General features: G+C 39.8%; 2 protein-coding genes across 4 annotated transcripts in view; one reads left to right on the top strand and one right to left on the bottom strand.

The window, feature by feature from the left end:
- LOC146381371 (neurotrypsin-like) overlaps positions 1-14,805 on the bottom strand; it is a 33,989-nt gene extending 19,184 nt beyond the window's left edge. Inside the window, exons 1-2 of the mRNA XM_084937373.1 lie at positions 14,491-14,805; positions 10,572-10,614 (exon numbers count right to left, since the gene is read on the bottom strand). Of these exons, the coding sequence (XP_084793499.1) occupies positions 10,572-10,614; positions 14,491-14,589 (142 nt within the window). The 5' untranslated portion in view covers positions 14,590-14,805. The remainder of the gene's footprint in view (positions 1-10,571; positions 10,615-14,490) is intronic.
- On the top strand, positions 308-22,994 carry LOC146381370 (E3 ubiquitin-protein ligase TRIM21-like). 3 transcript variants are annotated; one of them, XR_014801060.1, is made up of 3 exons: positions 308-577; positions 2,084-2,190; positions 21,357-22,994. XR_014801060.1 is itself a non-coding variant. In XM_084937374.1 (3 exons), exon 3 carries the CDS (start codon positions 5,458-5,460, stop codon positions 7,174-7,176), a length of 1,719 nt encoding a protein of 572 aa, XP_084793500.1. In that variant the 5' UTR covers positions 308-577; positions 2,084-2,190; positions 5,456-5,457; the 3' UTR covers positions 7,177-8,854. The 3 variants fall into 3 exon arrangements, 2 of the variants coding, with proteins under 2 accessions (XP_084793500.1, XP_084793501.1); XM_084937374.1 differs by lacking the exon at positions 21,357-22,994 and adding an exon at positions 5,456-8,854; XM_084937375.1 differs by lacking the exon at positions 21,357-22,994 and adding an exon at positions 5,456-8,854 and having other exon boundaries at positions 308-2,190.
- The last annotated feature ends 1,393 nt before the right edge of the window (positions 22,995-24,387 follow it).

Below are 24,387 nucleotides of genomic sequence, written 5' to 3'. Positions count from 1 at the left end.
ACTTTGGCTGATCTGTAAGTATGAAAACCCCCTAAACCAAAGAAAGAGCTCGACTGAATGTTTTCTACAGATACAGGAGTGTTTTCCTCTTGAGTCGTTGCATCTTCCTGTGAAGAACTTCAGTACTTTTCCCGCACCAAAGCTTCGGGGGTTTCGGAGGCCAAGCGGCTACTAAACCATGATTAATGGTAGCAGTGTATCAGCAACCCCCAACCCTTATCTCTTCAGCACACACCGCCCTGCAACCCTGAAGCTCACCTCACACACTAACGCACATCCATAGATTTCACTGCAGAGTGACCAACACTGCAACACACAAACACACACAGACAGACTGGAGACAGATAAGAGGAAAAGCAATTCTGAAGTAAAGCACAAATGTATCCTTAAGACTTGAAAAATCTAAATCAACCTCATACTGGACTCAAAACCTGAATGCGGAGCAAGCAGCAAGAAAAAGGGTGCCTGTCCCTTTAAGGAAATTTGACACCGAGGAAACCAAAAGCAAAATACTTCTGGAGAAAGGGAACTGAGCCATACTCATTATTCTCACTCCCACACCAACGAGGAGCAACAAGTAAGTAGTCACTAGTAACCTAAGCTTTCTTAATAACACATAGCTACTGCAATTAATATTATTTATGTGCTGTACGGTCATAAACTTCTTTGCTGGTAAAGCCTTTTAGCTGAGAAATGTTGTCACAGCTGTTGTCTCAAAAATATGATCACATGATCTCTTCAGTGATATTCCCGATTAAAGATATTTGTTGTCTAAATGTCGGAGTCGAATTTCCCACGTTTCACTATGTTTCCGGTGTCAGTAGTGAACTCTGAACTGCAGCTTTTAGGGCAAAAAGCATGAGAAGTGAAAGTAACAATAACAACATACTTTCCAACTGCATATACCAAGGATACAAAGGCCACGTGGGACTAATTTTATAATTTCCTTTTTTTTTTAGTTTATCTGATTATGACTCCAACAATAGCATAAAGTTCAAGGAAGTTGCCAGTCTGTTTGAGGGTTACCGACAGAGTGGGATGATACCTGTGTGGTACACACATAGTTGGCCAAATGAGTAATAGTTTAAGTGGTTTCTCTCATTCATTGCCTCACTGTGTCAAACCAAGTCTGGAAAGGTTGATAAAACCGAATCCATTAATAGTGCTAGAAACGACAGTTTCTCTAGTGGCCACTTGATGCTAGCTTTAAAAGAGGAGCATGTTAAGATGCCTAAACTTACAGCAGGAGAAAAAGCATTTGTACATCCTGGGGAAAAAACAGATTTGGTTCTTATAGATGATTTCCCCCATTCATGGCAGCTGTACAAAGCGTGGAGATTTTATAAATCATCTTTTTTTCTACTTGTTCAAAGGCTTAAACATATGGATCATAAGTAGAGTGTGATATGTGCTTTTCTTTTTCCATGAAAATAATTTAGAAACCAGAGTGGTCCTGTATATTTTTAAGCCTATTAGAACTTTTTAAAAATGTATTCTATTCTCAATGTAATGTTTATAGAATAATTATGAATTTTGAAAGTTCAGAACTTAAACATATGACAATAGCGTATACTCTGCTGTGTAGTTTCTAAGTGAAACTAAAATGTGTAATATTTTATTGCCAATAAAATGAGGCAATACAGACTGTTTAGTTTGTGACTTCTTTCACTTTGTGCTATTTGGCCAGCTGTGCCAATTACAAAACAACACAAAATATGATATTCTGTCCCAGCAGATTTTTTCTTTCTCTGCTTTAATGACATATTTTTTTCCCATAGAGGAAATCTGTCATCTGTAAACCCTCTTTTACCCATATCTGCGAATCTTCAGACTGAGAAGGAGGCAAACTTGTTCGTTTGCTGAGATCAACGAACTAATAAATGTGTGAAAATGACTCAGCTCTCTAATGTGTTTTACAGCATCATGGACCACAAGTTCTAAATGTGAACGATGCACTAAATGACAGTTAGATTAGGGATGATGTAATGCAGAAATGTGGTTGCAACCTCCCCATCAGCCCATCACCGCAACTCCATCATCAACTGCAAAGCCAACAATCCGTGTACATAACTTTTCTTCACAGACATCCTGAAAACAACGGTTTCTAAGTGCAGAATGTGAGGCAGCCGCCCTGGTTCAGCGATATAAGAAGACTTCACCAGTGTAGGAAATTCTGATGTCAACAACCAGGTGAGTATTTGATATTCAGTAGAAATGTTTCTGTCTTTTTCATGATACTCCTGCAAAATCTGTCACTCTGAATCCTTTTTAATTCTCTTTTATTTGATTAGGAGTAGCTTTTGCTCTGAAACAGCTAAGATCATGCTTCCTGCTAGTCTTCTCAGACTGAAAGTGAAAGCCAATTTTACTTACACTTTAACCCCACTGGGAAGTTCTTAAAATTTTAGCAGAGGCAGGGACTCGTAGACCAGCCTCATTATAAGGAGTGTAAGCCCTTTGATTGACAGCTGGGTTTGCCCTATTCAGCACTGAGATATAAGAAGAAAAGGAATCAGCTGTTTATTTTCCCCAGTAGGTACATTTTGTTTCAAGGCTGTTGTTTGGTTGCCAAACTCAGCATCCTATTTAATATCACAGTGACAGCTCGGTAACCGTCCACCCTAACTAGTGCCAGCATTAACTAACTTCCAAATATGATCACATGTGATTTAAAAATAAATATATAAATAATGACGTTCAAGATATCAAACGAGCAGTTCCTCTTAATGCACAACTACGATCATCTTTGATAGCTACTAACTCCTTTTAGTAAGACTCAAGATTAATCAGTCAATCAATATAAGTCAGTATAAATCAGTAAAAGTCATCACATTCACATGGAAAAAAAATGTTGGCCTTATCCAGTTCAATTAGTATTAATTCCCACGCTTATTAATTCATCGTATATATCTGTTTTAATTATACAATCTAAAATATACATATATGCTATAAATATACTTATATAAATATCAAATGCACAGTCCTGTGTTATATTAACATATACACCTTTATACACTGATCTATAGTTATTTAACTACACCTATCCAAAAGTATTGCTTTTTATAATACGTCATTCTTTATATAAAGATTTAACACCCCACCGCTTCCATATAGTGCTTTATTGGTGTTTTATATAATTTGTTAATAATAATAATAATATATTGCATTTATATAGTGCTTTTCAAGGCACCCAAAGCGCTTTACAATTCCACTATTCATTCACTCTCACATTCACACACTGGACAGAAGCTACTGACAGCCTCGCTTCTGTCAGTAGCTGGGGCAGACTGACAGAAGCGAGGCTGCCATACCGCACCATCGGCCCCTCTGGCCAACACCAATAGGCGGTAGGTGTCTTGCCCAAGGACACAACGACCAGGACAGAGAGCCGGCGACCTTCCGGTTACAGTTGCGCTTCCCAACCCCCTGAGCCACGGTCTGATTTATATTTGTATAGCCTCCTCCACATTACTCCACAAAACCACTCCACAGACTGTTAACTGCATGCTCCTCGTTGTTGTCCTCGCTTTGTGTTTTTTCAAATGTAGCTCCCCTCTCTGTCTGTGAAAACTTTTAACATTTAAAATTTTTGGTAACAAATTATTTCTTCTTCTGAATATTATTTGACCAGTTTTAAATCTGACCAGATCTGTGAATTTTCACATTTTTGAATTTAAAAATATATACGATCTTATTAACTGTCCTTACTGCACTTTTTGTGCATAGTGACTGTAGTGTGCTTTTATACCCACATAGCAAAATTGGTATGGCCCGGATCTGGCCCACACAATGTGCTTACACCTGGCCCACATACCGCAAAGAATGACGACCCTTTGGTGGCCCAGATCAGGTTTGCCAGAGGTGGCCTGCACAAGGCCAGTTGCAGACACACTGCTGGCCCAGAACAGTTTCAGCTCAGCCCCCAGATGTCAGCCTAATGTGTACCTTAATCAAGCCATGTAATAACAACATGTGCCAGAACACAATAGTGCAAAAGTAACATGAGAAAACTCTGTTCAGACAGTGAATGGACTGATTCTTATATAGCACTTTTCTACTCTCCCAGATTACACAAAGTGCTCTATACAACATGCCACATTCACCCACTTCCTCTAAATTGAGTGCTTCATAACTACGTTCAAACTCTTGACACGCAGACTGAAGGAGCCAGGGATCGAACCACTAACCTTCCAATCAGCAGGTGACCTGCTCTATCTCCTGCGCTATAGCCACCCAGTAGTAAACATGAGTAAAACCTCACTAGGTTTAGGATAAAGTGTACACTCACAAACCTGTCAAACCTGCATTTGAAACGTTGGCTACCATAGCAGTATAGTATTGCAACATGGCATTTGGGTCTTCTAACTAAAATAGGAAAATAGGAACATAAATAGTGCCATCATTGCCAGACCTGGCCCACATCTGATTGACATACAGCCTGCCATGACACCAGTCAGTCAGAAGGGCCAGCTTGATGCCGGATCCAGGGAAGACCTGTTTTCTATGAGCCTGGGCCACATAAACCAAACCACAGTCCGGCCAGATGTGGCATGCCATCACATAAACAGTGCCATCTACGCCAGGCCTGGCCCATATCTGGATGACATACCACTTACCCATGCCAGAAGTCACCCAGCAGTGTCTGCTCTGTGGGTATGTGTTACCCCACATCTCCATATAGTGAGCTCTCACATTAGCTCATCTAATCAGTCTATTTGTGAATAACATCAGTAGTTATGTTATTAGAGATCTGCAGCTCAGATCTGCACAGCCAGGTGCTGTTTTTATATGGGTTAGTGGCTTTAAATTCATAAGGTTAATCAAGTTAATAAAGATTCATGAAGTTAGCAATAAAATCATCTTTATTTATACAGGAAAATGCCTAGTTACTACATAGCAACAGGTTAAAAAAAAGAATGCAAATACATAATTTGAAAATGAAACGAGAAAGAACGGCATTTATTAAAAACCCAGTCTATAAGCATGGGTCCATTTAATCCTGAGTCTCGATGATGGCGCAGTTTGGTACATTTGCTCTGTGGTTTAAGTGCAGACTATCTGGTTATGAAGTGATTTGAATGTTATCAGGATGATGCTGGCTGAAAAAGGAAAAATTTGTCCCCGGGCAATACCGAGGCTCGTTAAGGTGATCGCACAGGTCGCGTCCTGTTCTGCAGCCTGAAAACAACAGAGCGAAACCTGCCATTCGAGTTTAAACTTTAATGGTTAAAGTCAGCGTTAAATAATTACAGCACTAAATGCAAAGATAAGCCTTTTGCTTATATAAGTAAACTCTCGGGGGTTGTTTTAAAGAGTTAGGCAAAAATGTAACTTCCACTAAAAATGCAGTGACAGCTGCTGTAAAAAGCTCCAGAATAGCTCATGAACTTATTTTAGCTAAAGCAGCTAATCTGAATGTTGGCCTAGATTTAATAGTGTTTGTCTGTTTTCTTAGAAATGGCATCTGGCAGCAGTCTCTTCTCTGAGGACCAGTTTCTGTGTCCCATCTGCCTGGATGTCTTCACTCGCCCAGTTTCCACTCCATGTGGACACAACTTCTGCATGTTGTGTATCGAAACCTACTGGAAAGATGCGCAAGTCTGTCGGTGTCCTGTCTGTAATCACGCTTTTGAAAGAAGACCGGATCTCAAGGTCAACACTTTCATTTCAGAGCTCGCGTCAAACGTCTTGTCGCTTAAAGCTAAAGATTTTGACACCTGGAGTGCTCATTCACTGCAGGCCAGCCATGGAGCTGTGGTGCTATGTGGCATCTGTACCGACACGATGCAAGAAGCAATTAAATCATGTGTAGAGTGTCAGACTTCATACTGCGACGTTCATCTGGCGCCTCATCACCTTGCCCCTGGACTGAAGAAGCACACGCTGATTGAACCTGTGGCGAGCCTGGAGGGGCGAATCTGTGAGGAACATAACAAGCTGCTGATGTGGTTCTGCAGAGACGACAGCGCTCTGCTGTGTGACGTCTGCTCCAGCTCCCGCCACAAAGAGCACTCTGTTGTTCCTGTGGAGCGGGCGTACGACGAGAAGAAGAACCTGCTGGAGCACACTGAGGGTAAAGTGCAGCGGATGATCCAGGAAAGGCTCCAGAACGTTGTGAAAGTGAAGGAATCAGTAAAGCTAAGCAAGACAGAAACTGAAAAGGTGACTGCCAGCGGCGTGCAGGACCTAACAGACCTGGTGTCTGAGATTCAGAAGAGTCAGACAGAGCTCATCGCGGTCATCGAGGAGAAGCAAAAAACTGTAGAACAAGAAGCAGGAGGGGTAATTAGTGATATGGAGAAGGAGATCACAGAGCTGCAGGTTACAAGTGTGAAGCTGATTGAGCTAAAGCAGACTAAAGATCAGCTCCATTTTCTCCGGCACTACCCAAGCTCCTCTGTCCTGCCTCAAACAATGGATCCTTCCCATCTCAGCTTTAACCGACACCTGGAGATACAACACATAGGCGAATCTTTGAAAAACTCCGTCTCCCAGCTGCGAACAATGCTCAACAAAATGAACACAGACATACAAAAACTGTGCGACAGATCAGACGTGTCAAATAAAGCCACGCTCAGATATATGCAGCAGTACGAAGTGAACGTCTTGCTGGATCCGGACACGGCTCATCCTCTGCTCATGATATCAGACGACTTGAAACAAGTAAGATACAGCATGCGCTCAGGATGGTGGGCAAACCAAATCTCAAACCCAAGCATGTTCACTGAGCATCTTGCAGTTCTGGGAAACAGAAGCTTCTCATCCCGCAAGTTTTACTTCGAGGTTTACGTGGGTCAGAAGACCGAGTGGTGTCTGGGCATGGCTGCTGCGTCGGTCCAGAGGAGAGGGTCACTCAGTCGGGATTCGCGTAGTGGGCTGTGGGCCATGTGGTTCCTGGAAAATAAGTTTGAAACCTTCAACTCTCCGGATGAGCCGGTACACTTTGGGAAAGTGGAGCGGATCGGGGTTTTTGTGGATTACGACCGAGGTCAAATATCATTTTGGGACACGGAGGCTGAAACACTTATTTACTCTTTCACTGAGTGTTTCTTTACCGAGGAGCTCTATCCGTACTTTAATCCCTGCGACAATGAATTTGGCTCCAACTTAGATCCAATGATAATAGTTCCTGTTGGTGAAAGCGAGTCAGCGGGGCTTCAGAGACTCACCCTTTGAATCAAATATATTATTCTGTTGGAGTCTTTGTGGGGTAAAAGCCAAGTGCCTTACATTTAAAGACATATATCCAATATGAAGGACGTTTTGGATATTTAATGTCTTTATCAGATATTTATCAGTGAGATAATGTGAATACATGAGGTTTTCTTGCTAAATTTGCTAATCGCCTATCCAAGTACAGATTTTTTTCAGTTTTGTTTGGTTTCTTTTTGCAATTAATTAGCTAGAGAAAAATAGATCAACAATTCTAACGTGTTTCAGCTCCTCGTCAAACTGACACAACATTTGGGCGTTTTTCTCTCATTTGAAAATGTTCAGGTACAAGGATGGGACTGAAAATGATGGAAAAATCTTCCAGAAAGCCTGAAGAACTATTGCTGCAGACCACTTTAAAATTACAAGAAAGACTGGCTCCTTGGAAAGAAAATATAAAGAAATGACGGTAGAATAAATCCGGTTTTGACAAGTAAAAAGGAAAAGCAAACTGATAAAAACAGTGAATGTGAATCTCAATACGAAAGTCTCTCAATGTTTGTTTTAAGGAGGAAAATAATATTTAAACCTTCAGAAAGTTTAGATGTGCATTTAATGACTAATGAGTTATTTATTATCACAGTTTTTCGTATAATAATTAAATTATTTAGTCTATCACGTTTTGACACATTGCCAGGCAGCTTCATAATTGTCTTATGAATGTAGGACGGTGGCTTCATCTTATAAACAGGCAGACTAATTCATTACACTACAAAAAAAAGACTAAACTATAGAGGGGGGGGGTTTCTGCTACATATGGTGACGTCAGTTTAAGGGTGAAAGGTTCGAGGCTTGTAAAGAGTTCGGCACTTCGTGCACAGAAGATCGAACAGCATGTTAACGAGGGAGAAGAATGGGTGGAAATAATAAAATTGAGGATTTAACTGAAAAGAAAGTGGTGCTGTAAATGGGAGCAACACCTGTGATTTCAAGACAAAATATGAATTCACCAGGTGTTCTTACTTATATAGCCGACATGGAGGTACGAGTGGAGTCTGTAAAGTGGTGAAAGGACTAAAAGGATGTGCTTCTGTAAGTCACGAATAGATGCACATTTTGCACGTGTTTACGGATTTGTAGAAAGAAATGTTGCTGCGGAGTAGTGTATTCTTTTGTATGTGTTTTTGGGCACTGTGAGCACTGCTAAAGTAGATTCCAGTATATTAAACATATACAACAGATATATCCACATAGCAAGTCAGAGAAAAACACTGTCCCTTTAATTTTGATATATTTAATATTACATATATACCTGATTGAAGAGCGATCTGATTTAATTTTCAAGTGTCAAACTGGAGTCATAATTCCCTGACTCATTGCAATGGTTTTTGTATTTTTTTGCAATATCCAAATAAATACTATTTGTGAGGAATGAAAGTCAAAATAAATGACATTTTTTGCCTACAATTTGTGGATTTTGTAGCTCCTTTTTTCACCTCTCTCATATCCAGCACAGTTTAGAAGTTAATGTAATGTGTACAGAAAGAAAGTGATAGGTTTTTGTGTTATTGGTTAGTTGGCAGTACTCCGCAAACAAATGAGGCTTAAAATACACTGAGAAGTCAAGGAGGAGCCAAACAGTCATGTCCAAGGCAAATTAATGTTGTTGCGCTAAAATCTGGCCAGTACCTATGGAAGAGGATTAGAGCCACAGGAAGAAAAAAAAAAAGTGGGCACGTATTTTTTTTTTCTTTTTTTCCAGAATTCTGAGAAAAAAGTCAAAATTCTGAGATTAAAGTCAAACTTATGACTTTTTTCTCAGAATTCTGGAAAAGCAGGGGGAAAAAAAGACATGCCCACTTTTGTTTTTCAGTGGCCCTAATCCTCTTCCATAAATACCCGAAGTTGAAAGATGGTAAAATTTCCAATAAAGTGACAAACATGACTTTGGCCTTGAGCAGAATTTGGGTGAAAATCCACTATATGATCACTGTGCTCAAGTACTACACCTGCAATTCTTGTCCATCTGACACATATTCGTGGCATAAAAACATCAGACGTTTGGCCGGATGAGCTAAAAATGATTGAAAATCAAAATAAGTGGAGCATTTTAGAATATCTGCAAGAGAAAAGAAACAATATAGATAAGATAAACACAATTAGAGATAGGAATTACACCTCAAGGTCATTGTAGTTACTAGTTGGGTCGCTGGAGAGTTAACGCTGACGTTTTGTGTCGATGCTGATGAAAAATAAATGCACAACTTTATCTTTGAGCCATTTTTCCTTCCTTTTAAGCACTTAGGCACAAATACAAACAAACAATCATCAAATATTTAAAAAAACACAGGATACACTGCCATACGAGAACAACAGAATAGCCATGTTTATCGTTCCCTTACTGCTTTGTAATTCGTAATCTTACCATATAAATCATGTAATATTTTCACATATATATTTTGCATTTGTTGTGCTGAATGGAAAAAACATGCTTAAAACCTGCACAGTAGCATTAATCAAACTTTTATCTTCAGCTTCATAAAATTTTAATAAAGTAAAAAAGTGTTACGTAACTAAACAAAAGCAACATTTTCAGTATCGCTCAAAACTAACATTTATTATGATTTTTCATGTCTCAATATGATCCCTAAATTCTCCCCTTGTTTATTTTTTTCACCACTTTAATATTTCACTACGCTCTTTAATGCATTTCACACAATGCTCGACACCCTCCTCATTGCCACGACAACCGTACTCTGCCCATCGCCATGGGAACACTCAGTCTCCCTTCTCCCGTAATCCGTTTCCCAGCCACAATGAGTATTTGACACGGTTCACAGTCGGAGGCTGGCTGTATGGGGGGTGGGTGTGTAGCAACAACATCCTCTACACAAAACACACTAATAAATCTGGAAACCTGAGGAAATTTGCTTTTACACCATTTATCCTCATTTCCACCCAATAAAAAGAGGCAATTTTAGCAGTATGTGAATTTATGCAGGTGTTCAGTATTGTTAAAAAGCCACAATTTGGATTCCCCATGATGGATGGTGTGTTTCTGACTGCATGGGCACTTGTCTGTCAGTGTGTAGCGAGTGTTAAAGCGGAGATGTTTCACCGCACTGGAAATGAGCCGAGAGGGAGGAGTTCTTTGCCCCAACCCCCCCTCTTATCTTCATCATGCCCTTCACTCCTCTCAGGGATGCGGAGAAAGAAAGAAGAGGAAAATGAAAGGCAGAGGGGCGCAGGCCAAGATGAGGGGGAGAGGAAAGAGTGGGAGGGGCTTTGTGAGAGTCTGAGTCAGAATGTGGGTTAAACTGGAGGGAACGGAGAAAACAGCAGAAAGGAGAGAGATGGTGTAGGAGGGGAGGACAGATGGGAGGAGAAAGTAAATGCACAGAAAGAGGATGAGAGCCTACCTGAGTTCTGCACCTCGTTTAAGTAGCTGTCTTCAGCCACCACCTGCATGCACAAGAGAAAGACAGAGAGTGAGACAAAGGACCAGAATTTCATCTTGGTATAATAGTAAACAAAGAACAAGAAAAAAAACATGAAATTCATTTAAAAGCAAACATAAAAAGGCAAAGATCTTCTAAGCAGATTTGGTTGAAAACTGGTGGAAATTAGGCCACCAGCGCATGATTCATTTTCCACCACAAAGTCTGAACTTTAGTGAGTCATGACGCATAAACAACATTCTAAAATATGCATGATGATTAGTTACAGGCCGTATCTGACTCCTCATAATTATGAATTGCAAAAAGCAAATGTGAAAGCACCAAAACAGCTGGACTGCAGCTCGATAATAACGCCTTAACACCCCCAAAAAAGGGGAAAAATCCTTTCATTGAGTCTAATTAGAAAGAAATTTAATGGACAGAGAGTCATAAGGTCTCGAGATTATCTCTACAATTACCTTCACTGAGCACAAAAGCAACTGTGGCCATTGTTATAAAATAAGACAGGTAATTTTCTATCTATAAGGTGTATATTTTAGATAATTTAGTTTCATTTCATGCCTCATACACAGATGCTCGTGTTAAACATGGCTCTGTAAGACGTCATAAGGAGCGGATATATCTGAAGCACAGGTGCCCTGCTCACCTGCTGTTCCAGCCTAATACTTGTGAGGGACAGCCACTCAGAATAAAAGTTAACTGAAGAGTAGAGAAACTGAAACTCTCTATTTCAGACAAAGGATGAACTGAGGGGGTGCACCAAGGCCCAGAATAAGATAAATAAGGATTATTTTGATCTGTGAATCATGCAAAGCTACTCTTGAGTCATGGAATAAAAAAACATGGAGCTGGAGACAAGCAGAAGAGGTCCTCTTTAATGGTTTACCGCACACGGGGGATCAGACTCATTCTTCCACAAATCCCTTGAGTACTGCGTATATTTAGTTTTTGTACAGCTTTACATGCAGGTTCAAGCATTTCCCCCTAAAGTATTCTGATTTGTTGGTATTTATCCTTGAACATGAAGTCGTCTCGATGTACTTTCGATGTATTAATGAGTTTACTCCCTAATTCTCACCACTTATGGTGTATAAGTATAAGTATAAGCAACCCAGGGACGAGAGTACAGCACAGTAACTGCAAACACACACAGTACTAGACAGCATCAGAGTTTATATTGCAGTGTTTATTTAATTTTAGATATCAGACACATTTACACAACACACAGCCCATCTGCTCTGCTGAGAGGGCAGCGATATACAGCGCATTTCACCGTCACACAGGTGAGTTCTGCTCTCTGCTTCCTGTCACTGTTTCTGGCCACTGCACACGCACGCGTGAAACCAACACACAAACACCTCCCAGAAGACTCAGCTTAATGGTATTACATCAGGAACAGGCGACCTGTGATAGCAGACACGGGTGCCGATATCTCCACTCATGTCAATCACACGGCTCAATTACGGCACTAATCTGCTCTTGCACCTGCGTCCAGTGTTTGGCCATGCAAACAGACGCACCACACCAGATGGAAGGGCAACAAATAAATAAGCAATAATCGAGAGCGCTGCAGCACTGAGATAGGAAGTTGCTCCAAAGTGATGCTTTTAGTCATAAATGATCACACTCGTGCGTGCCACCTAGATGACTGTTGCTGGTAAGGTTTCGGGATATTAATGATGATTTTTGTCACTTTTATGATGCGAAACCTTAAAAGAGTCAAAACCTTTAAAGGGTAGAGTGATTTTACTTGGCATTTCCTATTATGTGTTATTACAAGGGAGCCTGGGGACCTGCAGAAGACTTCACGGTGGTGCTGAAAGCATAGTGACACAATGATTGTCAGGCACAGATAAGAAAAGTGAAAGTATTTATCAGGTCTGACAGCAAACCAGCTGCAGAGAGGGTTAGTTTATAACCAGCAGAGCAGGATTAGGAGGATTCTCCTCCACTAACTGACCTCACTGTTAAATTGAGGTTGAATCCTGATGTTTAATATGAAAATTTGGCAAAACAGGTGATGATTTTTTTTTTATTCCCCCCTTTATTCAAGTGACACAAAGAAATCTTGATTATAAAAAGTTCCTTGCTACAGTAACCTCAATGTTTAGCCAGTACAAAATCTATCTAAGCATCGATTTATCCAAACAATATCCCTGGAGGACTGCAGTCCCTGAAGACATGCGAATGATCATTCATGACTCTGCAGTTCCTCCAACACAAAAGTGATGCAAACACAGGACCTAAAAAAAAACCTCATTCTAATCTTACAATCAAATTCCTTAGATTCCATAGATGACGACAAACAGCTTTGTTCATGCACATGTCCTCACTGGCCAATTCAATTTAAGCTCCCTGTTTTATTTCACAGTGAGGGTGTTTTCTGCCACCCTCTGCTGTTACTAGTATCCTGTAGATTTGTGAATATGATTCTTAGTTGGATGTTTCAGTTTGTGTGATAAAATATTGTTCAACCATCCGATACATCAAATAACCTCCTTGGCAGAGGTAAATCATAAAGCAATTTTATCACAAATCCCATTAACTTTGATGTTGTAGCCTCTAATAAAGGTTCATAATCTGCAGAAACATTCATTTTATTTAACATTATGCTATATTATTAATAATATAAGTTATATTTGTAAATCTGCTGTATATTGGCTCTTTATTAAGTGAAGCTGACACAAAAATGTATTCTGCGATGTAAATTGGAGGCTGGTTTCTGCCTATTGTTTACATACAAGCATTTTAGTCTCCACAGACTGAGCCACAGGGAAGCAGTTTGCAGGGTATAGAGATCTCCAGATTAATTTTCTGTTTTGTTCACGTTTCCAACAAAATGAAGAGCTTCTGAATTCCAAGAATTCCTGCCAGGGGGGGAAAAACAAACTGTCTAATAAAGATGAAAAATTAGGAATTCATCTGTAGCGTGCTCGGTGTGCTCGATGTGCACGGCTGCTTTCAGTGTAAGTGGGTCTAATTAAATCCCGCACACCGCTGTACTCCACTAATGACTTCTACACTGGCTACTCGGCTCATATGCTGCATATTAACGCAACACACTCCAACTGCAGTGAGAGGAAAACTGGACGAATGTGACGAATAATTGATTGATTGATCATTAATTGATTGCGTTGCTTCTGCAAGACACAGAACAAATAAGTGAACCTGACTTCCAGCTGCTGCAGAAACGCGTGTTTTGACCCACGCATGACAGAAACACCTGCTTCCTAGCGTTTCGAATTTAACATATCTGCTCTGACATGCAGTGACAGCTTTAACAGCCCGTGCTGGGTCCGTTCCCCAAACACCGCGGGGGCAGAGGAGGCACCGACGGGTTCTTCTCATGATATCCTGCCGCGGGGGGTGGAGGAAGAGGATGAGGAGCAGGAGAAAAGAGAGGAAGGTGGAGGGGTTGTGTTTGTCACCCAGCACGAATGGGTGTGTGCGACAATGTAGACTCCGCTTAATTGGGCAGTGTACCTTCATGCCACCATTAATTGGCTAAAATGTGGTGCTCTTTAAATTTCTGACCTGCACTTGCATTGTTGGAAATGCAGCCCAGAGAGAAAAAACACGAAAGCACCCTTTCTGTGATATAGACCTTACAACGTGGCGGCACAGCCCTGAATTCTTCTACAGGCTTATCAATACAACTGTCAGTTTAATCAGGCTGTTGGACTAATTTGTTGTTTTGTTTTTTGTTTTGTTTTTTTATGAAATGCAGCAGAGGTCAGCAAAGCGTGACCGTCACGGGACATGGCTTCAAAAAAAAGGAAAGCACACACAGAGAGACACACAAAAGAAAAGAAATAAATCAGGGCACATTGCACTATAAAGGAAAAACACATCCTCAACAGCAGCAGGCAGGATACAGTACCTCAGCTAACAGTGGCAGCCAGAGACAGGCGGTTCCGATCAAGCACAACATTTCCCGGCTGGTGAGAGCCATCCTTCCCGCCCGCTGTGTCTGTGTCATAGCCAGAAAAGCCGCCGCTCCTCTCCCATCTCTGTGTCCAACCTGCCCCGTGAGGTGAACCGTTATCCTCCGGCTCGTCCCGCTGCTGGAAGAAACGTGGTGTGCGGTGATGATGATGATGATGATGTCGGCTACGTGGTGGCTTTTACGCACAGAAGGCAGGGTGCGGCACTATAAACGGGATGAAACACACAGTGATGCATGCACACACACACACACACACACACACACACACGCTGAACCAATCTTGGGTGAAATAATGTTGAGCTCTGCAAAAACTTGATGCCACGAGCATGTCGCGCTCACACGCCCGCACGCGGACACATTTTTTGTCAGGGTGAATTGCTTAACTGAATTTAACTTCATTTTATGTCGTTGGTCTCAAGCTGTAGCAGGTTTAAGACTATGCAGAAAAATTTCCTCAAATACTCTCCAAGTGACCTTTAAAATGTATGAAAATGAATACATTTCTGAGTAAGACATGTCACTTAGGCATGATTGATGATGGCTTTTTAACATCTTATAGGGGGCAAATAGACACATAAAAATATTAGTAGTGATATGACAACCAGAGACCCTTGTATGTCAAGGAAATTCAGCAACTTGAGTTAAAACTGTCTCAATTTTGAGATGCCACTGGAAACAAAGCAGATTGACTTATGATGGGGTGGTAAACACATTCGAGGATTACCTACAAAGCAGAGCCTGGGACGTTCACTAGCAGCTACAAAGTAAAGCACACTGAGCAAATTGCTTAGATGGGACTTAACTCATTTATTAGTTTTTATTAGGAGCATGGTTCTTCTCAGGTCAGCAGAACAGTGGTGTTTTGCTTCACAGCACTCAATCAGTAATGTGTTTTAAGCAGCATTTTTAAGCCAGGGACTGCCATCGGTCGAGTAACCCACTGCACTCATGGTGTCACAGCTTCACTCATCTCTCATGAAGATAAAACCTGAACATCAGTGACGTGGAAGCTCATCCAGCTTAATATTGCACATAAATCACAGATTATTGTAATGTGTGAAGTACAGAAAAAAGGGGTTACCTCCATTGCACAAACTAATGAGAATTCCACTGGAAGGTCCCATCTGTACCGTCTTAATGTTGGAGTCAACCAACAGGACCATTCCTTATATGATCACGAGAAAAAAGATTCATTTAACAGGATGCAACATGGAACAGGATTAAAGCTATCACATCACTTAGTTCCTCATTTCAGTTCAAGGTCTTTATCAATTTGTGCATTGAGAATCTTACGTTAATAAATGGTAAAGGGTTTGAATTGAATATTGTTCAGTACATCATGAGAGAGAATGTGGTGAAATTATTAGTGTCCATGAAGATCAGCCCACAACGTGATACATGTGACCTTGATCTGGGGCACAATTTGGATGAAGACCCATTAGGTGACCACTGTCCGCAAGTTTGATAAAATTCTGATCAATGCTCTAGGAAGAGCAGTGACTCTTGTGAATTTGGATGGACAGATGGAAGACCAACACCTCCTCATGGCACAAGCTCATCTGTCCTAAGGCCAGATGAGTTAAAAACACAAACTGAGAAACTGACCTTCATGGAACAAACACAGAATCACTTTTTATGATAGAAAATACACAACATTTAAACCACTGTCCATAAGCATTTCTACAAATCCATATTATTTATTGCAGATGCAGACAAGTGTGTGTTTTGCGTTTGTACTTATTGTTTGCTCAGTAGCATTGCGGTGGTTTTTAAAAGTAATTTTCCCAAGTGGAGAAGATCCGTTTATTAGACCTTGCTATGCTATTTAAATGAGTTTTAAATTACTTCATTACTTCATTAAGTTGCTGTGTCTTTGGCTTAAAAAGATAATAATCTTTTCACTAAATTATATAAAATTTGCAGTTAGAGATCACAGGAGTTTGAGAAAAAACTGGGACCCGAAATTTTTCTGCTTTTAAATATTAAAGGAGTAAAGATTAACACTAAAACATATAATGGAATTAAGCCTTGTGGATAGAAACATTAAGGTTATTTTTGGACTCTAAACACCAGTTTACAACCTGTATTTGGCTGAAAACGACTCAGGAGTTCATAACCATAAATATCTTTAAATATATACAGAATTGTGACTTTTTTTGAATCAATAAATGTGCAAAGACATTTAAGCACAAATCAAGGAGTCACTGATTATCTGCTGTGAACTTGGACCAACATGTTAGAGCTCTACCATCATCATGATGCTGAAAACAATGGGAAAATATAAAACGTATTTGCAAAACTGATCCAGTGATTTGGAGAATCTATGAGTGTAAGCACTAAAGCAGTTTTTTCAAAGCTGGTTTTAGACAAAACCCTCACCCAGACACTCATGAGTCATTCATCTATAAATATACAGTTTCAATAAAGAAAGCCACACGAGGCCCTGTCCCTGTTTGTGCATAAAAGGTGCTCTTCTTCAATTATTTAAACTGCTGCTGGAAAATACGTTTTTCTACTATTTCCTTTTTATTGCTGCAGCTCCAGTAAAGCTAATAAAACATTATCAGCTTTGTAAGAGGAAACATCCAAAACAGAAACTGGCTGCAAAATAAATTCAGCACAGCAGCAGGTTTTGGCTGACGGTGGCAAAAAGTGTAAAAAAAAAATACACGTTTTGATTTGTTGTCAGTAAAATTGTCTGAGTGTGTTGCTTCAGAATACTGCATTTGAAGCTGATCCAGGAAGAAGCATTTCACATCAGAAGGGATAAAACAGAGCGAGCTGCCAGGCCGGTTTGTCTTCACTCAGCAGTTGGACTGCACCGCACTGCTGGGCAGAAGTGATCTGCTCAGCTTTTTCCAGTTTGTGAGCCTTAAACTTATCAGATACACAGAAATGCAGTCACAACAAGGCTCGGCTTAAAGAAGAGCTGAACCTTGCTTCTATAAGGACTCTGATGCTAGATTTGACCAATCTTTAGGCTTTGAGAAAAGGGAAATCTAAATGATCAAATGATATCAGGGACAAAGCACATGTGCCAGATCTGTTCTGTAAACCTGATTTTATCTACAACAGCAGTAAGGGTAGGTGGTCTGTGAAGCATGCATGACTTCAACTCTGTGGGTAGAACACATCAAGTGCCACAACAAAATATTCTGCAATAAAATGTTATGATGCAAAATGCTGATTGTGTTTATCGTGTCCACAATCTCACTTTTGCATGTAAACAAGTAGGCTTGATGGGGACATCATCAGTGAAGGTATTTGGTTATAAAGCAGTGTTTAAAATGTAGCCCGATGATCGCTCTAAATTAAGAGGAATACTATCATTTGGGTTTCAAGCTTCTACAATCTGAAGGAGTCCTATCAAGACTACATACATAAATTTTGTGTGTACAAGAAGAAGAAGCTACTTTTGCTCCTTTATTTACAGAGGGTCACGAAAATGTTTCCTTTGGCCAATATTTAATGCCCTTCGTGACACAACCCCAAAGGGATTAGCGTCTCTTCCCAGGATCAAACCAGGGTCTTTTTCTTGTTAGTTAAATATGTAATCTAATAATAAAATTCTTGGTTCTCACCTTTTAACAATGCAAGAAATCTGCACCCTGTAAGCTACTGACACATGCAGAATGAGACAACGTTTGTTGTTTATACTGGTTTATTCAGAACACCCCCCAAATAAATAAATAAATAAATCTGTAAATAACAGATACATTTAAAACAATCTAAGGGCATTTTCATGCTTATGGTTCGTTTACTCTGGCCTGAATCAGTTGATGTAAATCAGATGCAAATGTGTTGCTTGGTTTGGTGGTTTGGTATCTTGTCATATAGAGAAATCCCTACAAACTGCATAAAATTGTTCAAAATTTTTCATGGTAAGTTGACTATGGGGCAGGAACATTGTACAGGAAGGTCTAGTGGATATGTGGAATGGATTTTGTGGAGATGTCTTGAAGTTAGTACACTGCCTCATGTGTTTCAAAGAAGCTGGTAGCTGCTTGCTACAGTTTGTGCACTCTTTAGTTCTGTTGTACTGTGCTACATCACAGAAAGGCAAAACGTACCTGGATGTTTGAAGGCTTTTAGCTTAAGCTTGCAGTGTGCACCTGACCTGTTAGCTGGTTTGGAAGGAGATCAGATCAAGTTCTCACCATAAACAAAAAACAACTGAGACGAGATGGAAAAGTAAAAAGGCAGTGCTCAAGTCCCTTAAAACTGTTTTCTTTTTAATTGCCAGCAGGGGGCGATTAGTTTTTAAAAAAGCAGTATAGAGGTCCATAGAAAAAACATCCTCCCTTCCTTTTTATGAATAATCTTATCAATTGTTACCGCAATAACACTATATGGTCTAAAATTCTAGGTTCACATGTACTGTACTGAATACAACATGGTGCTAGTTTTCTAAATCATGGTCCCACAGGTCGCTACATCCATCTTTCTTGTACAGCTTATGTGGTAGCGCTGCAGACCTCAACAAAATTTCTTGGCCATCCATCAGTTATTCTGATGGGATATTATTCATTGACTCATCGTTTCAGCTCTAAACTGAAGGCTCAAACCAACATTTAGCGTCTGGCCTCACACACACCATCCATCATCGCTCCAGTCTGCTGCATCAGCGCTGCGCATTGATGCAACATCAGCCATGTCGCTTTTCATCTGCAAACACCAGAAAACATCTGAACAGGAGACAGCTGCCAGTCATTATTCAACCTTTCTTCTCATCCTCAGACTCTACAGTTTCTCTTGGATCTTGATTCAAAAGCAGGGCAAAACTGAACCCAAGCCATAAGATGTCTCTTTTTCATAAAATTTCAGCACCAAATCAGGCACTTGGGCAATTTTCTATCCCTGTGCCTCTGTGATCCCCCTGAAGCTGTGGGAAAGAGATTAGCTAAATTCATCTACTTCATAGAGTTTTGTTTTACCCACGAGCCCCAGGCTGGGAGATTACTTATGAAATTAACTTTTTTTTCTTTAAAGTTTAGTGTTCCCAGTCAACGATTGCTTTGATGTTGCTGTTCAGTGATAACACTTTGCTATCTTTCAGCCAAATCCAATTTCTCTTATCGTAATCGTCATCTGTCTCTCCCCATGTTATCTCTCCTTCTCTTTCCCCCCTCATTTCTCTCATTTATCATTTTCTGTTGATTGCATCCTGTCCGTGTAAACAACATGGAGGAACCAGTGTAATATAAAAGTAATATCTTCTTTAAACACACGCTCGGATGGCTTCTGCCACCGTCTTTGTCTCCCCATATGCGATCCTGCATGAGAGTTGGCATCATGCTGATATTTTTTTTTTTTTTTTTTGCAAACGCCTGGTTGTCACGGCAACACTCCTCTCAGCACCAGTATATCTCCCCATCCTTGGCTGTTTGTGCATGTGTCCAGAACAAAAGGCAAGAAGAAAGAGGAAGCGGAAAAGAAAATAAGAAATCACAACAAATTAAAATCGCCGCAGGCTCTCTGCTCTCTCCGCCTGTCAGGGAGGATTTCTGCTGAAAGACAGAGCTTTGAAGATTACCTTAAAACAAGCACGCGCGCACACATGCACACAGTCAACATACAGTATGTATTATATGTGTGTTTTTGTGTTGAGGTTCTTCCCCACAAGCACTTCCTCAAATCCCATTACACCCCCCGCTCCCAAACACTGAAAGGATCCAATCCCCACAGCCAAGACAGTTGGTATGGAAACGGATCAGTAAAGCTCCAAATCTCTCTTTTAACGACTCATTACTGTTTGCTGTCGCCCATTAATGTCACTACTTCCACGCTGTGGCAGCAAGAAACATCATTACTAACCCAGATCGCTGCAGGGATGAGGAGGAATATGTGAATTGGGTGGTGAGCACGGTGGCAATCATCTTGTTTGCCTTCACTCTTGACTGTAATATTTCATTCCCCCCCTCAACCCCATTAGTTTATCTGGCTTCCATTTATTTGTGGGGCTATTATTGTGCTGCTTCACTTTACTGAAACACAGAAAACATGAGTGGAAATCTAGTCTGAGATGCTCTTCTAATCATTTTCTGTCAGGAAGATAAGACAACAGGCCAGGCTGAACGAGCGCATGGGGTCCCATTCTGCTGTTCTGATATTTCACACCCCATAAAATCTAAAAGGCAGTACGGCATCAACATAAAAGTAAAAAAAAAAACATGGGTGTAAGTGCAGATAGGAGAAACACAAGCCGTGTTGATTTTGCAGAAAGGAGATCACAGCTTTTGTATCACTCTGAGCATCCAAAGTCCCGTGGAGAGCCCCTGCTCTGCCGTTGCTCTCATCTCGCTGACAACCACAGAACAGAGACGCAGAAATCAGGAGGATGGTGGAGGCTGGATGGGGAGAGAGGGAACATGCTGAGGGTGGAGCGCAAAAAAGCGAGAGCACGTTGAAGATGAAAGGGCTGGAGCTAAGAGGCCTTAAAGGAAAAAGCTTATGATGTTACTGCAACTAATCTTCAACCTGCATGAGTAATCTTGCCTGGGGTTGAGGAGGCACTGAGACGTGTGACTTCAGCTATGACGGCTAGCACAATCAGTGAGCGCTCCGGCCTCACGACTGCTCACACAGTCTTGGAATAAAACTTCCTCTGACTCAGCTGCCTGGCTAAAATGACACGTAGTAATTAGGATGTTTACTCATGGATAGTATTGTGCAGATGGCTGATGAATGAATTGCACTGTCAACATGAGAGTTTTATTGGAATTTTTCTCAGTTACATCCATGTGCTAATTACCCTTAGCATTGACAGCCTAACATCTCACTCACAATCTTTGTCTCAACAGAAGCAGATGCTACAACTGACTGAATCTTCTGTTGCACCACATCCCAAAGGTGCTCCACTGGATTGAGCACTGTGGACTGTGGAGGCCATCCGAGTACAGTGGACTCACTGACATGTTCAAAAAACAATTCTGAGATCATCTGAGCTTTGTGATATTTGATATCCTGCTAAAAGCATGAAGATGGATACATTGTGATCATAAAGGGATGGACATGGGCAGCAACAACACTCAGACTGCCTGTGGCGTTTAAAGGGTATTAAAGGGTCCAAAGTGTTCAAAGAAAATATCCCCCGCACCATTATAAATCAGCAAAAGGCTGAACAATTTATACAAGCAATGATGGATCCTTGTGCTTCTTCTGACACCACCTTCCAAATGTTGCAGAAGAAACTGAGAAGCATCAGATCAACATTTTTCCAATCTTCTGTTGTCTAATTTTGATGATCCTGTGGAAAATGTAGCCTCGGTTTCCATTTCTTAGCTGAGTGGCGTGCAGTGCTGCTGTAATAGCCCATCTGCTTTAAGGTTTGACTTGTTGTACTTGGGTTGTAATGATTTACTTTTGCTTTCCTATTAGCTCTAATTAGCAGCTTAGCCATTCTCCTCTGACCTTTGACATTAACAAGGCATTTTTGCTCACTGCTGCTCACTGGATATTTTTTGTCTTTTTAAGATCACTTTCTGCAAAGCCTGGAGATGGTAGTGTCAGAAAAATCCCAGCAGATAAGCAGTTTCTGAATACTCCATGTCTATATGCATAATGTATTCAGTGCATCCATGGGATTGGCTGATTAAATATTTAGGTTAACAAAAAAAAATTCCTGACAAAGTGACCTGTGGGTGTATGTATAGATATAATACTATAATACAATATAATCCATATATTGTTCCTTGTACAGTGACCAAGTGTCCCCTCATCGACACAGAAATACAGAACCCAGGTTTGTTTGGTTATATCTAAGTTCAAAGAGCTTTGTATAGAGGAAGCTGCAGAGCAAATCTCTGGATTACTGTTAGCTGTTTCTGTCACGCAAATTGGATCTTATTTAATGTAAACTAGACACTAAAAACATAAAAGGTTTATCATATCTGTTCCTACGGCTATGTACTTTGGTTTGGAGCTATTTTCATGATTACATAATAAGTGTCTACATATTTTATTTGTCTGTGCTTATACTTTTGGGCTTAAGGTGTATTTCTGATTTTTTTAACTACATTATAATATATTGTGTAACTGTCTGCTGTTATTGGCTTGTTACAACATATGCAATGTGCATAATATTGCTATACAACCATAACAAATAATCCATCTGAGGTCTCAAAGTCATTCAGTGTATACTGTTGTTTCATCTGTTTTATGCACAATAGTAGAAACAGTGATTAAACAGATTAAAGATTCACATTATTTTACTAAATAAAGGGAACTCCTGTTTGGATAGGAGGATATACAAGGTGAAAGGGCTGAAGCTGTACTCGTCATCATCATCTCACATCAAACTATTATTTATAACCAGCTGGCTGGATGGTTCCCAAAAGAAATCATGGAGAGTGTTTCATCCTCTGCATCCAATAACAAAACTGATTTTTGACTTCAGCGCTGATCAAATGCTTGTTTTTGTGTACACTGTGGATCAGCACTTTGTGGTGAGTTCATTTATTAGAGCTTGGTTAGTTCGTTTGATGTTTTCAAATAAACAATTTATTACAAATCAGTGTACATGTATCGTCTTTGTCTGGTTTAAATGAGGACTTTCATGTCTGGTATATGTCATGCTTGTCAAGCAAATTATGAAACTACACTGCCACCATCTGATGGTAAGAAACAGGACACTCAGTGAGATGTAGAGTAAAAAAGTCAGATGCTTTTATTTGAAATGAACAGTTTAAAAACGTACATTTACTCACAGTGAACTTATGTTTTATGATAGTTAGGCTTAAGACTAATTTATTTCGTTTTCTGCGGTTTTACAGGAAAGTTTTTGTTTGTTTGTTTGTTTGTTGACAGTTGTAAATTGGGATTTTCTATAACACACACAATCAGCTTATTAAATATGAGGAATTGAAGAAATGGTGAGGATAAACACTCCTACACTTGGTGGAGCTTAAATGTTAAATACTGCATATTTGTCATCATTATCAAGATTTTTCTTAAATATCACTGACTAACAGAAATGGATTTTTAATTGCAGCACTTTCACTTGTAATGGATTAGTTTTATGTGATATTTTTTACTAAATTTAAATTGATGAAGTAAATTATTTAGAGTCACTATAATGGAATAAGATATTTAAAATTAACTAAAGAAGACATTTAAAAAACCACCAAAATAAATTATAATAATAAAAGTCTCTGGGAAGACAATGTCACTCTTATATTTTTGTAGGAACTATTTATTGGATAAAATCTATAAATTAATTTAAATGAAACTTCTTTCACTTTGTTAGTAATGAAATATTTTTGTGTCAAAAAAATCATCCATTAAAATAAATAAATAATAATAACCTTCGACTTACAAGAAGATCCGTTTTTTAATTAATTAAACAAATGTAACAAATATAACAAATATGGCAACATTTTCAAAGACTTTTTCCAACTTGAGAAAATACCAATACAGGCTGTATTTCAATATATAAAAGACAGATAATGAAAATAATGTAAACATAAGTAACTAAAGAAATTAATAAGACATAAATTAAAATTCTAAGAACCGTTTTTCAACCACTGCAGTTAAACCACAATGGTACGGTCGGTTCTGGTTGCTATGGAAACGTGTAGCTGTTGGGCAAAACAGCGCAGGCGCAGAAGCAGATCTCCTGGGGGGGGTTTTCCAACCTTTATTTAAAGATTAGTGCAAAACAAAGTAGAATTAAACAGTATTACATTAAAGGAGTTGTACTTACAGAAATTGTAAACCATAAGCAAACAAACAAACAAACATTATTCAGAACCTACAGGGGGAGAAGTTTTAGCTGATTAAGCCAAAAAGCGAAGAGATTGAAGGATCTTCATTTTTTTTCACATACAGCCATTG

The sequence above is a fragment of the Perissodus microlepis genome, chromosome 8 (assembly GCF_051167445.1).
Source record: "Perissodus microlepis isolate ML-2025 ecotype Zambia chromosome 8, ASM5116744v1, whole genome shotgun sequence".
Classification (NCBI taxonomy): Eukaryota; Metazoa; Chordata; class Actinopteri; order Cichliformes; family Cichlidae; genus Perissodus; species Perissodus microlepis.
The sequence above is the reverse complement of the archived record's forward strand: the minus strand, read 5'-3'. Positions and strand labels throughout refer to the sequence as shown.

Excerpts from the sequence above, each read along its gene's own strand:
- LOC146381370 (XM_084937374.1), top strand. The coding sequence starts at position 5,458 with ATGGCATCTGGCAGCAGTCTCTTCTCTGAGGACCAGTTTCTGTGTCCC.